The 14054-nt window shown below is 38.6% G+C and overlaps 2 protein-coding genes across 4 annotated transcripts in view; both read left to right on the top strand.

Moving 5' to 3' along the window:
- LOC101856249 (transmembrane protein 104) overlaps positions 1-6185 on the top strand; it is a 44428-nt gene extending 38243 nt beyond the window's left edge. For all 3 annotated transcript variants that reach the window (XM_005093783.3, XM_005093782.3, XM_005093781.3), the window contains exons 10-11: positions 404-497; positions 1714-6185. In XM_005093783.3, coding sequence (XP_005093840.1) covers positions 404-497; positions 1714-2462 — 843 coding nt within the window. In that variant the 3' untranslated portion in view covers positions 2463-6185. The remainder of the gene's footprint in view (positions 1-403; positions 498-1713) is intronic.
- A 1540-nt stretch (positions 6186-7725) lies between these two features.
- LOC101862017 (protein GVQW3) lies at positions 7726-8115 on the top strand. Its single transcript, XM_005093807.1, has one exon. The coding sequence runs from the start codon at positions 7726-7728 to the stop codon at positions 8113-8115; it is 390 nt and encodes a 129-aa protein (XP_005093864.1).
- Positions 8116-14054: the final 5939 nt, after the last annotated feature.

Here is a 14054-nt window from a genome sequence, read left to right as displayed (position 1 = left end):
TTAAACAAAATCTGACCTTGGTCATTTTGATGCAGCCTGTTTTTGTAAATTGGAAATTTATGTACATCAGGGGTTGTTAGAGATAAATGTTAAAAAGGGTCTTGATTATCCAGAGTTTAGATGTGCAAAGAAAAATCTTAAAGAAGGTCTTAAGATTTATGTAAGATAATGATATTTTTGAGAATGATGAACATGTATTATATTTATTTGCATAATAAGTAGTATAATTTTGTCATTTCAACTTAAGCTTACTGGTTAAGATCTCTGCACAGTTTTGAAAATTTAATGGTGTAATTTCACACAGGACGCAGCCCTGTATGGCCATGACATTTTTATGTATATTATGTTTGTATCAAGTATTTTTGTTGTTTTCATGGTGCTTATTCCCTGTTCCATTTTGCAGGCGGCGTTTCTTGTCCTCCTTGGACCTTTTGTGTTTTTCAACGTCCAAAAGACAAAATATCTACAAATTTTCACCTCTGTGGCTCGATGGACAGGTAATGAAGTGCAATCTGTGTTGTGCTGTACTGTATAGTACAATGTTGATGAGGGATCTGATGTGGTGTGCTGCCCCTACTTTTTTCAGCATCACTTTTATCGTGATCTGTTCCAAGTGAAATCAGCAACTAGTGTCATGTTCAGCTGTCAGGTCACCACTCCACATTTTTTGTATTGTTATTTTATATCTTTATAAAATTATTTTGTCATATCATTTTACTTGAATCTTTGGCATCCTAGCCTATATGTGGCACAACGTGGTGGAATCAGGCGCTCATCAATTTTTGGGCATGTAGAGTTGAAAGCTTATTCATTTGTTTTGCTTTCATGAAACAAAAAAGCATCATTCTTGAATAGGAGTCAAGATATTTGCCTTTGAAAGAGGTAAGGTTGCCTGGTTTCAGTGGTGAAAGTAGCGAGAAAATGGCTGCCAAAGTTTGGTAACTCCAACAGCTAAAGAGTCTATGAAAACTGAAAAATGACACTTTGTGCCCTTTATCAAAGTTTTTCAGTAATATTCCCATGAAAAGGATTTGAGCCAAAAATAAAAAATTCGATAAAAATTGTCTAACTAGCGGAAAAATGCCTGTTTCTCCGATTTCGTTATTTTGATGAGCACCTGATTTCACCACGATGCCTCACATATATGCTCTATGACAAGGATGATCTACAAAATTGTCTCTAATAGAGAGCATTTTTGTTGTTGAACTAACGTTCGTTCTCAATCTTTAGGCCCCCTTTGCAGATATAATTTGAAGGGAAGGGCTAAAAAGGTTGAAATTTTGCGAGTGAGATGATATTGTTTCTTTTTTATTTTGATTAAATGGGGACTTAACTGTAAGTGTACTTGAAGTTGAAGGTATAGAATTTTCCCTTTTTAAAAAAAACAAAAAGCAGTTTTATTACATGAGTAAGATTCTATCAAGAATTCAGTTTTCAAAATAAAGAATGTTCTATACTTTTTATCTTTTGCACTGTTGTTGATGACTTTTTTTTCTGCTTTGAACTCAATAACTTCTAAGTCTTTGTAAGTGTAGATGGCAGTATATTTTACACCTGATCAATGGCCAGCTTCTGAAATTTTTCCATGGGGATAGTTGTATTGAATAGACCCATTGCATACTGGCTTGAGGATATGTAACCTGTCTTATATTGAACCGACACATAATATATATATAGATCATGTCTGTTTACTATTTTTCTCTTGCTTTTCAGCTTTTCTGGTGATGATCATCTTGACCTCCATACAGCTTGGCCAAGGCAAGGGGAAGGGGAACCCCGTGGTGGCAGACATAGCCGGGGTGCCCAACCTGTTTGGTGTGTGCGTGTACAGCTTCATGTGTCACCACTCCCTGCCCTCTCTCATCACACCCATCAAGAACAAATCCCGCCTGCTGCCTGTCCTGGCTGGTAACTACTTCATCATCCTTTTGTTCTACATCCTGCTGAGTTTCACGGCTGTGTTTGCTTTCAAGAACATCAATGACCTTTACACTCTGAACTTTCAACCTTATTCGTGCGACCCGGTGACCGATATTGTGCCTTTCCAGTATTTTTTGGCTTTGTTTCCTGTGTTTACTCTGTCCACAAGCTTTCCGATCATTGCGATAACGCTGAGGAACAACATCATAGCCTCAATATCTCCTCGCTCAGGACAACTGAACTGGGCTGTGGAAAAACTGCTGTGTCCATTGCTGGCACTGATCCCTCCAGTGGCCGTTGCCATGGGGACTAACGAGGTTGAATTCCTTGTAGGTATAACTGGTTCGTATGCAGGAGCAGGCATCCAGTACATTATTCCAGCAACTCTTGTTTATCTTGCGCGGCGGGATATCCTAGCTATTGGCCATAACTACCAGCACAAGTCTCCATTTGCTCATAAAGGCTGGGTTTTTCTTATAATCGGCTGGGCAATTGTTTGTGTAGGTTTTGTCACAGCAAACCACATCATCACGAAAGAGTAATGTGTGCTCCTTGTGATACTTACCTCATCTCCAATCACTGCTTCTTTCTTTTGCAAGGGCTGTTAATGTTAAATCTGTACAATTTGGCACATAAACATTTTTTTTTTTGTTTCTTCCTTACCTAATTGTGATCTGTGCACTTTTTCAGTCGCACACTAAACATTCAAGCTCGAATTTCTGTGGCGGGGGATTTTTTTAAATTGAGTGTCTCCATCTTTCTGCTGGGAGGTTGTATCCTTCTCAGGTTGGGTAAAACATCTGTAGTTATTAATACTGTTTCAGTGTAGTTATCCTTATTTGTGACAAAATGGAAAACAAAAAAGCAACCCACCCCCCCAAAAAAAAAAAAAAAACAACCCACACCTGTCTTTAAATAGGTGACAACTTTCTTATTTCTAGATGACCCACAGATCACAAACTGTCGTAGTTAAAAAAAATTCTTCTTCATGATCTTTTTCCATCTTGTATGGTTTAAACCCAAAGTAACATTCAATGTTACATCGTTTTTGAAAATCTCCATAATATATGTGCTTTATATTAGAATTGTACGCCTAATCTATGACCAAATTATGAGTTCATTAGAATACTAGGGCACTCATTTATGTCCTTTGTCACATTGTAATTAGAAAAATTATATTATGACTAGAGGTTACCATACACAGAGGATGTTTTTATATTTCTATATGCCCTTATGTCTTTTGTCACATTGTAATTAGAAAAATTATATTATGACTAGAGGTTACCATACACAGAGGATGTTTTTATATTTCTATATGCCCTTTTACAAGCATGACATTAAGGACATATAATGCCCGGTATCTCTGATTCCCTTTTCAAAGTAATCACATCCATATTGGGTTTTCTTTTGGGCTTCAGTAATTTGTTTTCCCTGTATTCAGAGCCTCATTATTATATGATCCAGAATATTTGGTCGAAAACACTGTAAGAGATGAACAATATTGAAAGTGGTGAGACATTGCTTCTTTGCTCATATCTTTGTTACAAATTTCGTTTCGACTGATGTTGTTTCTTTTTTAGATTTCTAGTCTTTGAAACTTTGTATTGATTCTTATTGTAAGGTTATTTTGTTATCTGGTTAAAGGTGTTTGGCCTGGTTTCTACGCACATTGATTGTTTAAGTTTAAGAAAGCCTGCATCTTTGCATTTTAATATATTTTGGCTACAAGACTGATCTGGTTTTAGAGAACCATGATAAGATTACTTAGTGAAAAAGTACCATGGGAATCTTTCAGAGATTGAACCTGGGATGTCTGAGTGTGGAGGGGAATGTCTCAACCTCTTGTACACAAAACAGATTTTTTAATACACTCTTGTCTCCTTGGTGAAAAAACGTTCTTCAAGACTTCATTGTGATATTGTATGCATGATGTATTTGTACATTTCTGCTGAGTTTGCCCATATTATGTGAATTCTGAACAAATCCTTTTGGGTCCATGAAGACTTTTTGTACACATGTAATTATGTCTTTGAGTGAAATGGAACGAAAGCACAGCTCTTTGATGTTCTTGTTCTTCCAAGCTGCTGAATTTAGTTCCATCATTGTGATCTGTATAGTACCTGTTAACCGTTATTTAGTTCACATTTGTTGTGATGTGTATTTTAAAAAAAGAAAACATCAGACGTTTTGATGCGCATACTTTCCATCAAGAGAGTTTAGTTTCTTTTCATTCACTTACTGAGAAAGGCTTGCTTACTACTTTCTGACATAGGTTAGCTTCAAGAAGTGAAAATGGAAAGTGAGTATAAGAGCATGGGAGTGTTATGATAACTGTTCAGGGGGGACTTAAGCTTTTGTAAACGTGCATTGCTCTCCTTTATGTGTGTATGGAGTAAAAGATCTCATCTACCGTGGAGCACTAGTGTTACATGGTGTGGTGTTCTCACTCTTTTTCTTTGTTCATGTTTTATGCATGACTGTTTGTGTTTTTATGAATTGGCATTTATGAATGACATGGCTTTGCATTTCTTCGTTGTCCAGAGACAGATACAGTAGGATTTGTCCAAGATGGATACCCATTGTCGGGAGAAAAGTGGTTGTCTTAGACAGGTGGATATCTTGGACACATTGTCTCATTGTAATAGAAGAACACAGGGAGGGGAGGGGGGGGGAGGGGGTGTTTGCACAGATTGTTATCTTGGACAGGTAGCTGTAGCTGTTGCAGAAGGTTTGTTGACTGTATTGTTTGCTTCTGCTGGGGCTTGCTGTTACTAGTGTTGTTTGATCACTATGATTTCTAGTAAAGTATTATATTGTTGATTTTAATGTTCAAGACAGACGGTTTTCTTTTGTTTATTTATCGACTCACTGTGGGTTACATTCAGTATAATCATTAATTACTAGTACTAGGTGGATTTGTGGACCAGACTGAAAGGGGATCTGCACCCCAGCTCACCTCTCCCAAATCTTACAGAGATTGCACAAAATAATGTTAGGCAGCTTTTTATTTCTTTACCAAGTTTCAGATCTATTGCCTCATTTTAATTCAATTTTACCGTTGCATGTAGCGATTTTTCATTTGAACAATAGATTGTCCAATTTTTGTTCTAAGTCTGTGTTGTGTCCTTTGGAAAGGCAGAGATGGACATTACATTTGGAGGTCCTGCCTATGGTGTTGCAATGAGCCTTAGTTAAACGTATTCCATTTCATACTTTTTCTTTTGAAGGTTGAGGTTTTTAAACCTTTCAGTCCCGCTCCCTGAGCACACAAGATTTGTGCATCTGACCTTTCTTGGGTCGACTGTTAGATTTACTCCACCGAACGCTGAGGCGTTCTTCCAGTGGGCGAAGGGTAAAAGTAGCTCATGCTCAGGCGTGTGATTTGGTTCATAGGGTTAAGCAGGAGTAGGGTAAATTATTTTCTTATACTTTAAACTTTAAAGATTTTCCACTCTTCAAGGACAAGGGCAAACTGATCAGACTTTAAAATGTTAATTCTACTACTTGGATTTTATTGAAAGACCACAAGAAATTAATTGAGCGCTTATAAATTTATAAGCATGTATTTTTTTTTGCAAATTCAGTTTAAAAAACTGTGGGAAGCAGAGCTGAAACAGTTATTGAACATTGTTAGCTGTTGACAATGAACTGCCCATATTTCAATGATATTGTTGTGACTGTCTGCACAGATTTCAAGCATTTGTATGTATGAAGTACAGGTATATTTTTGAGGAATGCTGACGTTCACTGCATTGTGTCAGCAATGCATGATATCGTATGTTGACTTTCAAGAATTGTATCCATGTCAAACTTGTAAGGTATAACTTGTGTTCTGTTGGTTGTGTTTTTCGCAATTGCCTTTTTATATTGTTTGCCATGACTGAGATTCTCCTTGTCATGACTTTGTAGTAAGAGATTTTTCTGATATTGTCTACCCTCCACTATGATGATTGATTATTCTGGCAACCAGATAGAACTTCCTTTCTAATGTCATTATTTCGTTGTTTTGATAAAATGCACTACCATGCAAATGAACTTTTCTTGGATCAATGCAGTTTTTACTCTTTCCCATTCCATGTTATTTTGGTTGTGTTCAGTGCTGTTTCAGATAAGGATCATACAATAATGCTTGTTTTTTTCTTCATGTTTGTACTTTTATGTAAATTTGCGACAAATGCCTTCTTTTTGAAGGATGCGGGTGCTGTCATGAAATCTAATTTGGAAACAGTAATAATTACTAATAAACCATTGGACTTTTCTAAATGTTTGCACCTGTGGTGTGGAGTTCTGGGTTTAAAAGAAAGTTAGAGTTCAAAAGAAAATGTTTTGAAATATAAAGTGCCTTCTGATACAACATCGTCACAGGTCAATTATAACTATAACTCATTTATAAGAGAGGATGTGGATACAGGATTTTAGGGTTGTTAGTCCACAATGGCTTTTTTATTACCAAAGAATGACATTTATTAACCAGCCACATCCCTTTTTTGATGCATGTTCATCCCACTTTGTTACAGTTAAACACTTTGAAAAAGCTGAAGTCACTGAACTCAGAATATACAGTCTCTAACTTTACTGGTTTTTACTACTGTATAAGTTGTTGTAAACTGTGATAAAGTATGAGGGGCTATCAATAAGTTTTTGACCTAAGTATGAAGGAGTGGAGCTATGAACTTGAAATTTAAACATGTTCAAGATCCATCTAAACTAAGAATGCACACCAATAATTGGGAATTTCCGTTAGTTCAGGTTGTACAGCAGGTAGTTTAACATCACCCTTGAAAGCATGATTAGCTCTTTTCATTTTTGTTCACAAAATGGAAAAAATTTTAATGAGAGCTGTAATGAAGTTCTTTTGTCTCCACGGAAAAGAACCACGGCGGAGACAAAAAAGTAGAGACGCGTCACTCCTCGATTCAGGCGAGATTGTGGTCAGGCATCCGGTGAAAATTTCACGCCGTACAACTAATAGTCTGTTCCTCACAACCGATGAATCACCTTATTGTTTTCATAGTAAATTAAACAAGAGGGTTTGTCTGAATGGGTTTTTAACACCATTTCTCTTTTTGTCACGTCATACCCACAACCACGCACGAAAGATGGAGTCAGAACATTCTTGTAATTCTAGCCAAGATTTTGATGAAAAATTCAAAACATACCGTACTCCATGTTTCCTCTCGGTCAATATAATTATTGGCCTGTCTTCGTCGCATCCCCTCTCCTCATTCTTGGCCAGCATCTCATTGCATAAGTGCGCACAATACACAAAATCTTTTCTATTCTTCTACTTCTTTGTCATTTTGTTCTTGTTTTTGTTCTTGTTCTTCCTCTTCTTCTCCTCCTCCTTTTTCTTCTTCTCCTCTTCTTCTTCTACCTCCTCCTTTTTCTTCTTCTCTTCCTCCTCCCCCTCCTTCTTCTCCTCCTCCTCTTCTTTCTTCTTCTTCTTCTTCTCCTTCTTTTTCCTTCATCTTCTTCTTCTTGTTCTTCCTTTTCCTTCCTTGGAGCATAAATTTGATGAATTTATTAAAATATGCGCCCATTTATTGATCAACTTCACAACATACCACTACTTCCGACATATTGACTGAGATGACTCCTCGCTCCTGTCTCTGTCCCCGGTATTAAATAGGAAATAAAAAGTGGAAGTGATTTTGAGAGGAACAGACTATGAATTAATGTACGACGTGGCATAGTTTTGAGGCACTACGTCACCAATCTTGCGTAAATTACATGATGCGAAGAGGGGCCAGCTGACGAGTGAAATCTCTCACTAGTCATCTCCGACCACTGTCTGTACACAATGAAATGTCAGTAGTGTATGGAGATATCTGCCCAAGCTATGATGTGGTCAGATATCGATGCAAGCGATTCAAATGTGGTAACATGTCCATTGAAGACAACCCTCGAGAAGGTCGCCCTGTCTCAGCCGTGACTGAAGACAATGTTTCAAAAGTCAAGAAGATTGTGCTGAATGACAGGCGCGTTACTCTCGGACAACTTTGTGCAGAAACTGAAACTGGCTTGAGCTATGGATCTGTTGAGACAATTCTTCATGGCCTTTTGAATTTGTCGAAAGTGTCTTCAAGATGGGTGCCGCGTCTCTTTACCCCTCATCAAAAAGAACACAGAGCACAGTGCAGTCAGCAAATGATTGACATGTTTGATGAAGATCCTGACAACTTTTTGACCGTTTAGTAACAATGGATGAAAACAGGGTCTATTGCTTCGACCCAGAGTCAAAATCTGCTTCAATGCAATGGAAAACACCATCTTCCCCCTCCACCAAAAAGCCAAAGTGCAGAATTCATCTGGCAAAGTGGTCATTTTTTTCTGAAGGACTTTTCAAGGTCATTCATCGCTGGCAAAAATGTGTTCTTGCGCTTGGTGACTACATAGAGAAATAAGTGTCACATACCAAATTTCAAGTTTGTAGCTACACTCCTTCATACTCAGGTAAAAAACTTATTGATATCCCCTCGTATAGAGGAGAGAATGGTGGAGACTTGCTTTTTTGTTGGGGTTTTTTCTTTCATTTTTTCTGCTTCCATGGTCCTACTTGAAACCATTAGTCGTACAAAATTTTCTCTATTTGAAATTGTCCAAGATGGTCACAGTCTCCAATTTTTTAGAAGAATACAGGTTGTTTTAAAGATGTAGAAAACAAACCATTCCCTTCTGAGGTTCCGACTGGAGGTGGTCGTAAGCTAAGGAACACGATAAGGTCCATTAAATATAATATACCCATATTTTTTTTCATTTGAAGGGAGATTTCACATCTACTGTGAGTATTAAATTCTACACAGTGTATCAAACGAGGAAGACAATGTGCGCTGGTTAAACAAAATGAGACGTCTCGGACAAAGAAGATCAAGTGCTGTGTGAAAACAAACAAATAGGTGGCCAGCACTCTGTAAACAGGCGACACTTCTGTTGGAAGTTCATGGTGCAAGTTCATGTTGAGTCCATTTTTACCAACAGGGTATACCAAGTAGCCACTCATCTCACATGTGTGTCTCAATGTGGTGGAAAAAGGCGCTCGTTAATTTTTGGGCATATGGGGTTATTGATATCATCTTAAAGTTTGTTCATTTATCTTGCTTTTGATGAATAAATTACCGGTCTATCATGAACAGAATCCAAGATATTTGCGATTGAAGGAGGTGGGTGTCACTTTTTGCGACAGGTAAAATTAGCGAGAAAATGGTTGCCAAAGTTCGGAGACTTCCTCCAAAGCTTGGGTTTCTTTAGAAACTGGAAATTTACATTTTTGTGTCTTAAATTAAGTTTTTTCTGTAAAATTCACACAGAAACGTTTTTTTAAATGAACACAATAAATTTTGCACCAAAAAAACAAAGATTAAAAATGAAAAGAAACAACAACTTTATAATTACACTGTAAGATAGATAATCACTTTTCTACTCAACAATGGGTACCTACTTATGTTAATATTCTTTTTCAAGATTGTTACTGTTTTTACCTACTTTTATCGATGAATGACATTATTTAGGATATATGTAGCCTAAATAAGTATATCCCTTGTTGTCTTGGGATCAAATCAAAGATTACCATTTTTTTCTCCTTCAAAATATTATAGTTTATAATAATGGGTGGGTGGGGGTGCTTATTTAGGCTTCATGTAGCCCAAACAAGCACTCACTGTTTATTCTTTAGAGTACATTGTGCACTTGTTATTCATTAACTCATTAACATTAACTGTAACATTTATTTTAATGTAATGATCTGTTTTCTATAGCGTAAGAAGAGGTGGGAGAAACACCTGAGAAAGCACACTGACAGTGCCCTTTCTAGGATGGGATTGCTCCCAACTTTAGATATTCAGAACATATGATAATAATGAATAGCATGTATAGCGCATCCTTACTACAATATGCCGAAGGCCCAGGAAGTTGTCTCACTACAAGGTAATCCCCAATATTGGGATCAAATGCGGGAACAACTATATAGCGCATACCCCCGCTTGACAGCAAGCTCTATACTTGTTGTATGAGATAAGAGTGCTATAATAGAAATCCAGTCTATTACTATAACTATTACATCTGTGGCTGTGAATATTATAAGCATTAATGCGAATAGGAGTACCAAGGTGAAGCGGTGCTGGCCTCGATTTACACAAGCAGATCATTGGTGTCTGTGGTTTGTTTCTTTCTTACCATGACCGAGTGCACTCAAGACAAAGGAATTTTTCCAACATGTATTCATGGACAGCTAGAAAAACAAATGAAGAAGTCTTTGTTGAAGCAAATTGCAGAAGACAGCTTAAGACGAATATTCGAAAGCGACAGGCAAATTTCTTTGGACACACAATGCGGAAAGAAGCATTGGAGAATATTGTAACAACAGGCAAGTTTGATGGAAAGAGAGGCATAGGCAGACAGAGGGAAAAGATACTGGACAAGATAACAACATGGATCGGAGCAGCAAGAACAACAGACACCATTGCTGCAAGGCAAGATAGAGTGAAGTGGAGGTCCATGATCGCCCACGCCAGTGGGCAAGGCACGGAATGATGATGATTCATGGAAACTGCCAACTTATTACTTGCTTGCTTGAGGAAAGAGAAGCACATCGACACAATGTGGTCATTTAGTGCTGGGAAAAGGTCAGACAGACAGAAACAACAAAGGGAAAGTAAAGAAGTAGGACCTACCAGTGGGGCCCTCCAACCACCCACCAACTCATTTTTAACATCAAATTTAAAACAACTACCATTGACAATCACAGTTTTCATTTTCACAAAAATTTTTGTCTGTCTTGCTTTCGGTCTAAAAATTTAGCCACTTCCATTCTTTGCATATGTTGCATTGTGATAAGTCCTTTCATGCATGTCTGCCAGTGACCTCATAAGTGTCAGCAGACTTCACCAAATTATGTTTCATTTCTCTCTTGACAGTGAATCAAAATGTAAGGGACATGTCATATTAAATGGTCTTGAACAAGGCAACACAGACAGGCATACAGTGTACAGGCACTCAGTGGCCAGATCGGTCGCAAAGTTGTCTTTTATTATTCTTTTTATAAGTTCAATGTTTATGGGTAGAACCTAGGATCCTGTATTGCAAGATGTTCGCGACTCCAGAAAAGCGTCCAATCTACACTAATTTTCAGGTGGCTCCACTGACGCAGTTTTAGAGCTTTCTTTCGTTTCTTGTGAAAAAAAGCCCATCTTTTAGTTTGAAAAACAATTTTAAATGTTTAAAAAATTGTAATTCCATACCGTGTAGTGTGTCAATTGGCATTATAATGGTCTTCCAAGCTCATTTAAAGATAATTAACCAAAGTTAACTGTTCCCCTCCGAAGAGGAACAATTTGCAGCAGTCTTCAGTTGCCCTGTCTGAGTACATGTACTTGGTTGTCTTTTACCTTTTCTGTATTGCACGATTTCCAAACACTCTGTGTCAATAAGTCTCCCTAAAACTTGTGAAGCTTATTTAGAATCAATGACCTACAAGATTTGTATGCCTGACAGATGCAAAGTCTAGAAACATTCTGACCAACTACCGGTGAATGGCAGTAATCCACTCAAGTCCTCCGTCACACTGTCTCTACTTATCCAAAAGAGCAGTGAACAGTGGCATTGATAAATCGAGATCTAACAAGGCAATAAATTATTTTATTAGGTCCACAACTGCTTCATCTGTTGCTACATTTATCTTAAGTTCTAAATAAAACAATTGTAACATTTTTTTATGGCATGAAACTGGGATGAGAGTGAGAGCATAGTAACAATGTTATTGTTACCCTCATATTCATATATATAAATTTCTAATACTTCGCCGACTAAACACTTTTTTTTCATAGGCCTACCCCCCGCGGGCAGTGCCACTGACTGAAGTGTCTTTAGGCCATTCCCAAAGGGGGAACATTTCTCGTACTAGTACACAGTAGAATTGTAAATGGGCTGATCTAACAATGTCATGCTCATAACTGTGCCTGAATTACAACAGGGAACTGCTGCTTTTTCTTTCCTAATCCTATCGTCATTTTCCTCTACTTCTTTTGTATGTTTGTCACACTCTTGTGACCCGCTATTTCCGGGGTGCCTTGATAGTCGAAGCAGACTGTGTGCTGTTGAAACTAGAGAGGTGGTCAGAGTATGTCTGATTCCCTGTAAAGACTTCTCTGTTGATATCCACCCCTTGGCGCTCATATGACTTTATGCAGTTGCGAGCGAGCGCTGTAAAACCTCTACTAAAAAACTTTTTTTCAGATGGCGCCTCTGGCAATTTTGAGGATGCTTCTCAAACGTTTCTTTTAGTTGCTTAAAGAAAGGAGTGAACTTTCCTGTAGTGCAGAATCTTTGGTATGACGTATTGTAATCCAGATGCTTCTGTGTCACGTGTGCGCATACAATCTACTTGTCGGTCGATCATTGTTGCATTATGTTCAGTTTACTGCTCAAAGATATTTTTGCTATCAGTATCAGAGATTCAAATAAAAGATATGACAACATAATTTGTTTGGGAATTCTTGTTTCTTCTTATTGTATAATTCGCTGGTGAGATACAACACACGCACTTTATTGTCCCTGTTCATGGCAGCAGTATTCTTGGACTGGTTATGACGTTGACCGATTTAAATTGTTTTTGAATGACAAATTAAAAATGTTCAGTCCGGTGCACAACATTCAGTATCAGTAAGACCACCTCCAGCAGTTCCACCTTGTATCAGACTCGGAGCATGTGCCGACCACCCACTCCCACTCTCGATATAATGTTTTGGCACACAGTAGCTAAACAAGCCAGACACAAACGGAAACAGGACACACATAGCTTCCATGAGCTAAAACTTACTTATTTGTTCACACAATAAAGATCCCACCCTAAACACAACAGAGGTGACCCCTACAACATACTAAATAGAGCAGACCAGGTCACAATATTTCGACTCTGTTGTAACCACAACAGACTCAACAAACACCATATGCCAATATGCACACTAAATTCAAAGTGGGAGAGTCCGCGATCTGTGAATGTGGACACGACCAAGAGGATGCCAACCATATCCTTCAGCACTGCCCGCGCTACGCCACCCTTCGTACACAGACGTGGCAGAAGGTGACTCCCTTGAGAGAAAGCTCTATGGTAGTCTCTCAGATTTGAAGCGGACTGCAGTTTGGGCGCGACATCGGACTGACTGTCTAGCTGCTGTCGTTGAGAACGAGGAAGAAGAAGAAGCACACACAATGAGGTTACAGTAGTCTCCGCCTAAACGCACGCTGCTCGAGAGGGCTCCTCAGCATGTGTTTATGCGGAGCGTGCGTTTACATGAACCTTTGCAAAGGGAGGAAGGGACGCAGTCATCTCAATTCCTTATTACTCTAGTGACCTCCCTTGGAGGAGGGGGTCATTTTGGCAGATAATGTGACGACACGTGACTGTTTTGTGAAGGATTCCGCGACAGGGGTTAAGAATACAAAGGCGTTGAAAGGGGGGGGGGGGAGACAGACTCCATGAAATAAATATGCACTATAAACATCGGGAACAGATAGCCTAAGAGGAAACTGTTGGTCATAGTCATAGAGACAACGGACCAGCCACGACCATAAATTCATGCAGAATCACTCTCTGCGTTCAGAGAAACATTTTCTCTTGTGATTCGTTGAACAAGTAGGCCTACGTTATAAATTCTTCGATCGCAGCTTATTATTAGGCTTACTTGGCTACTCTTTAAACTTATAGAGGCCTGTCTAGGGTTTTACAGCATTTACGCGTGTCGCGCATCAGGCCTAGATCTAACTAAACATTACACGCAGTCACTCAAACACCAGTCAGAAACCTTCTCTCAAAGATACATTTCCAAGGACCAATCAAAAAACTTTTCAGTCCCCTTCCCCCCCAACATTTAACCGACCAGCCCTAGACCGAGACCTATGCGTCAGTGGAAAGTAGGGTGTGAAAATGCTGTCCATCACTCTCTTTGTACGGTGTGAGGAGCATTCTCACCAAATATCCTGTTTTCTAGTAAATTCTAGGCTTGTCTTATGCAGGCTGTTCAGGTTGTAGTAAAAATTCCCCCTTGCCAAGCTTAAGTTGTCGGCGTGTTTCGCGGATCGGAGCATACGTTTAGAGGGAGTGACCGTGCTTTTGTACGTCTAAATTATATAGCAAAAAA

The sequence above is a fragment of the Aplysia californica genome, unplaced genomic scaffold, assembly GCF_000002075.1.
Source record: "Aplysia californica isolate F4 #8 unplaced genomic scaffold, AplCal3.0 scaffold00069, whole genome shotgun sequence".
In the NCBI taxonomy this organism is placed as follows: domain Eukaryota; kingdom Metazoa; phylum Mollusca; class Gastropoda; order Aplysiida; family Aplysiidae; genus Aplysia; species Aplysia californica.
Note: the sequence above shows the minus strand (reverse complement) of the source record. Positions and strands in the feature narration are given on the sequence as shown.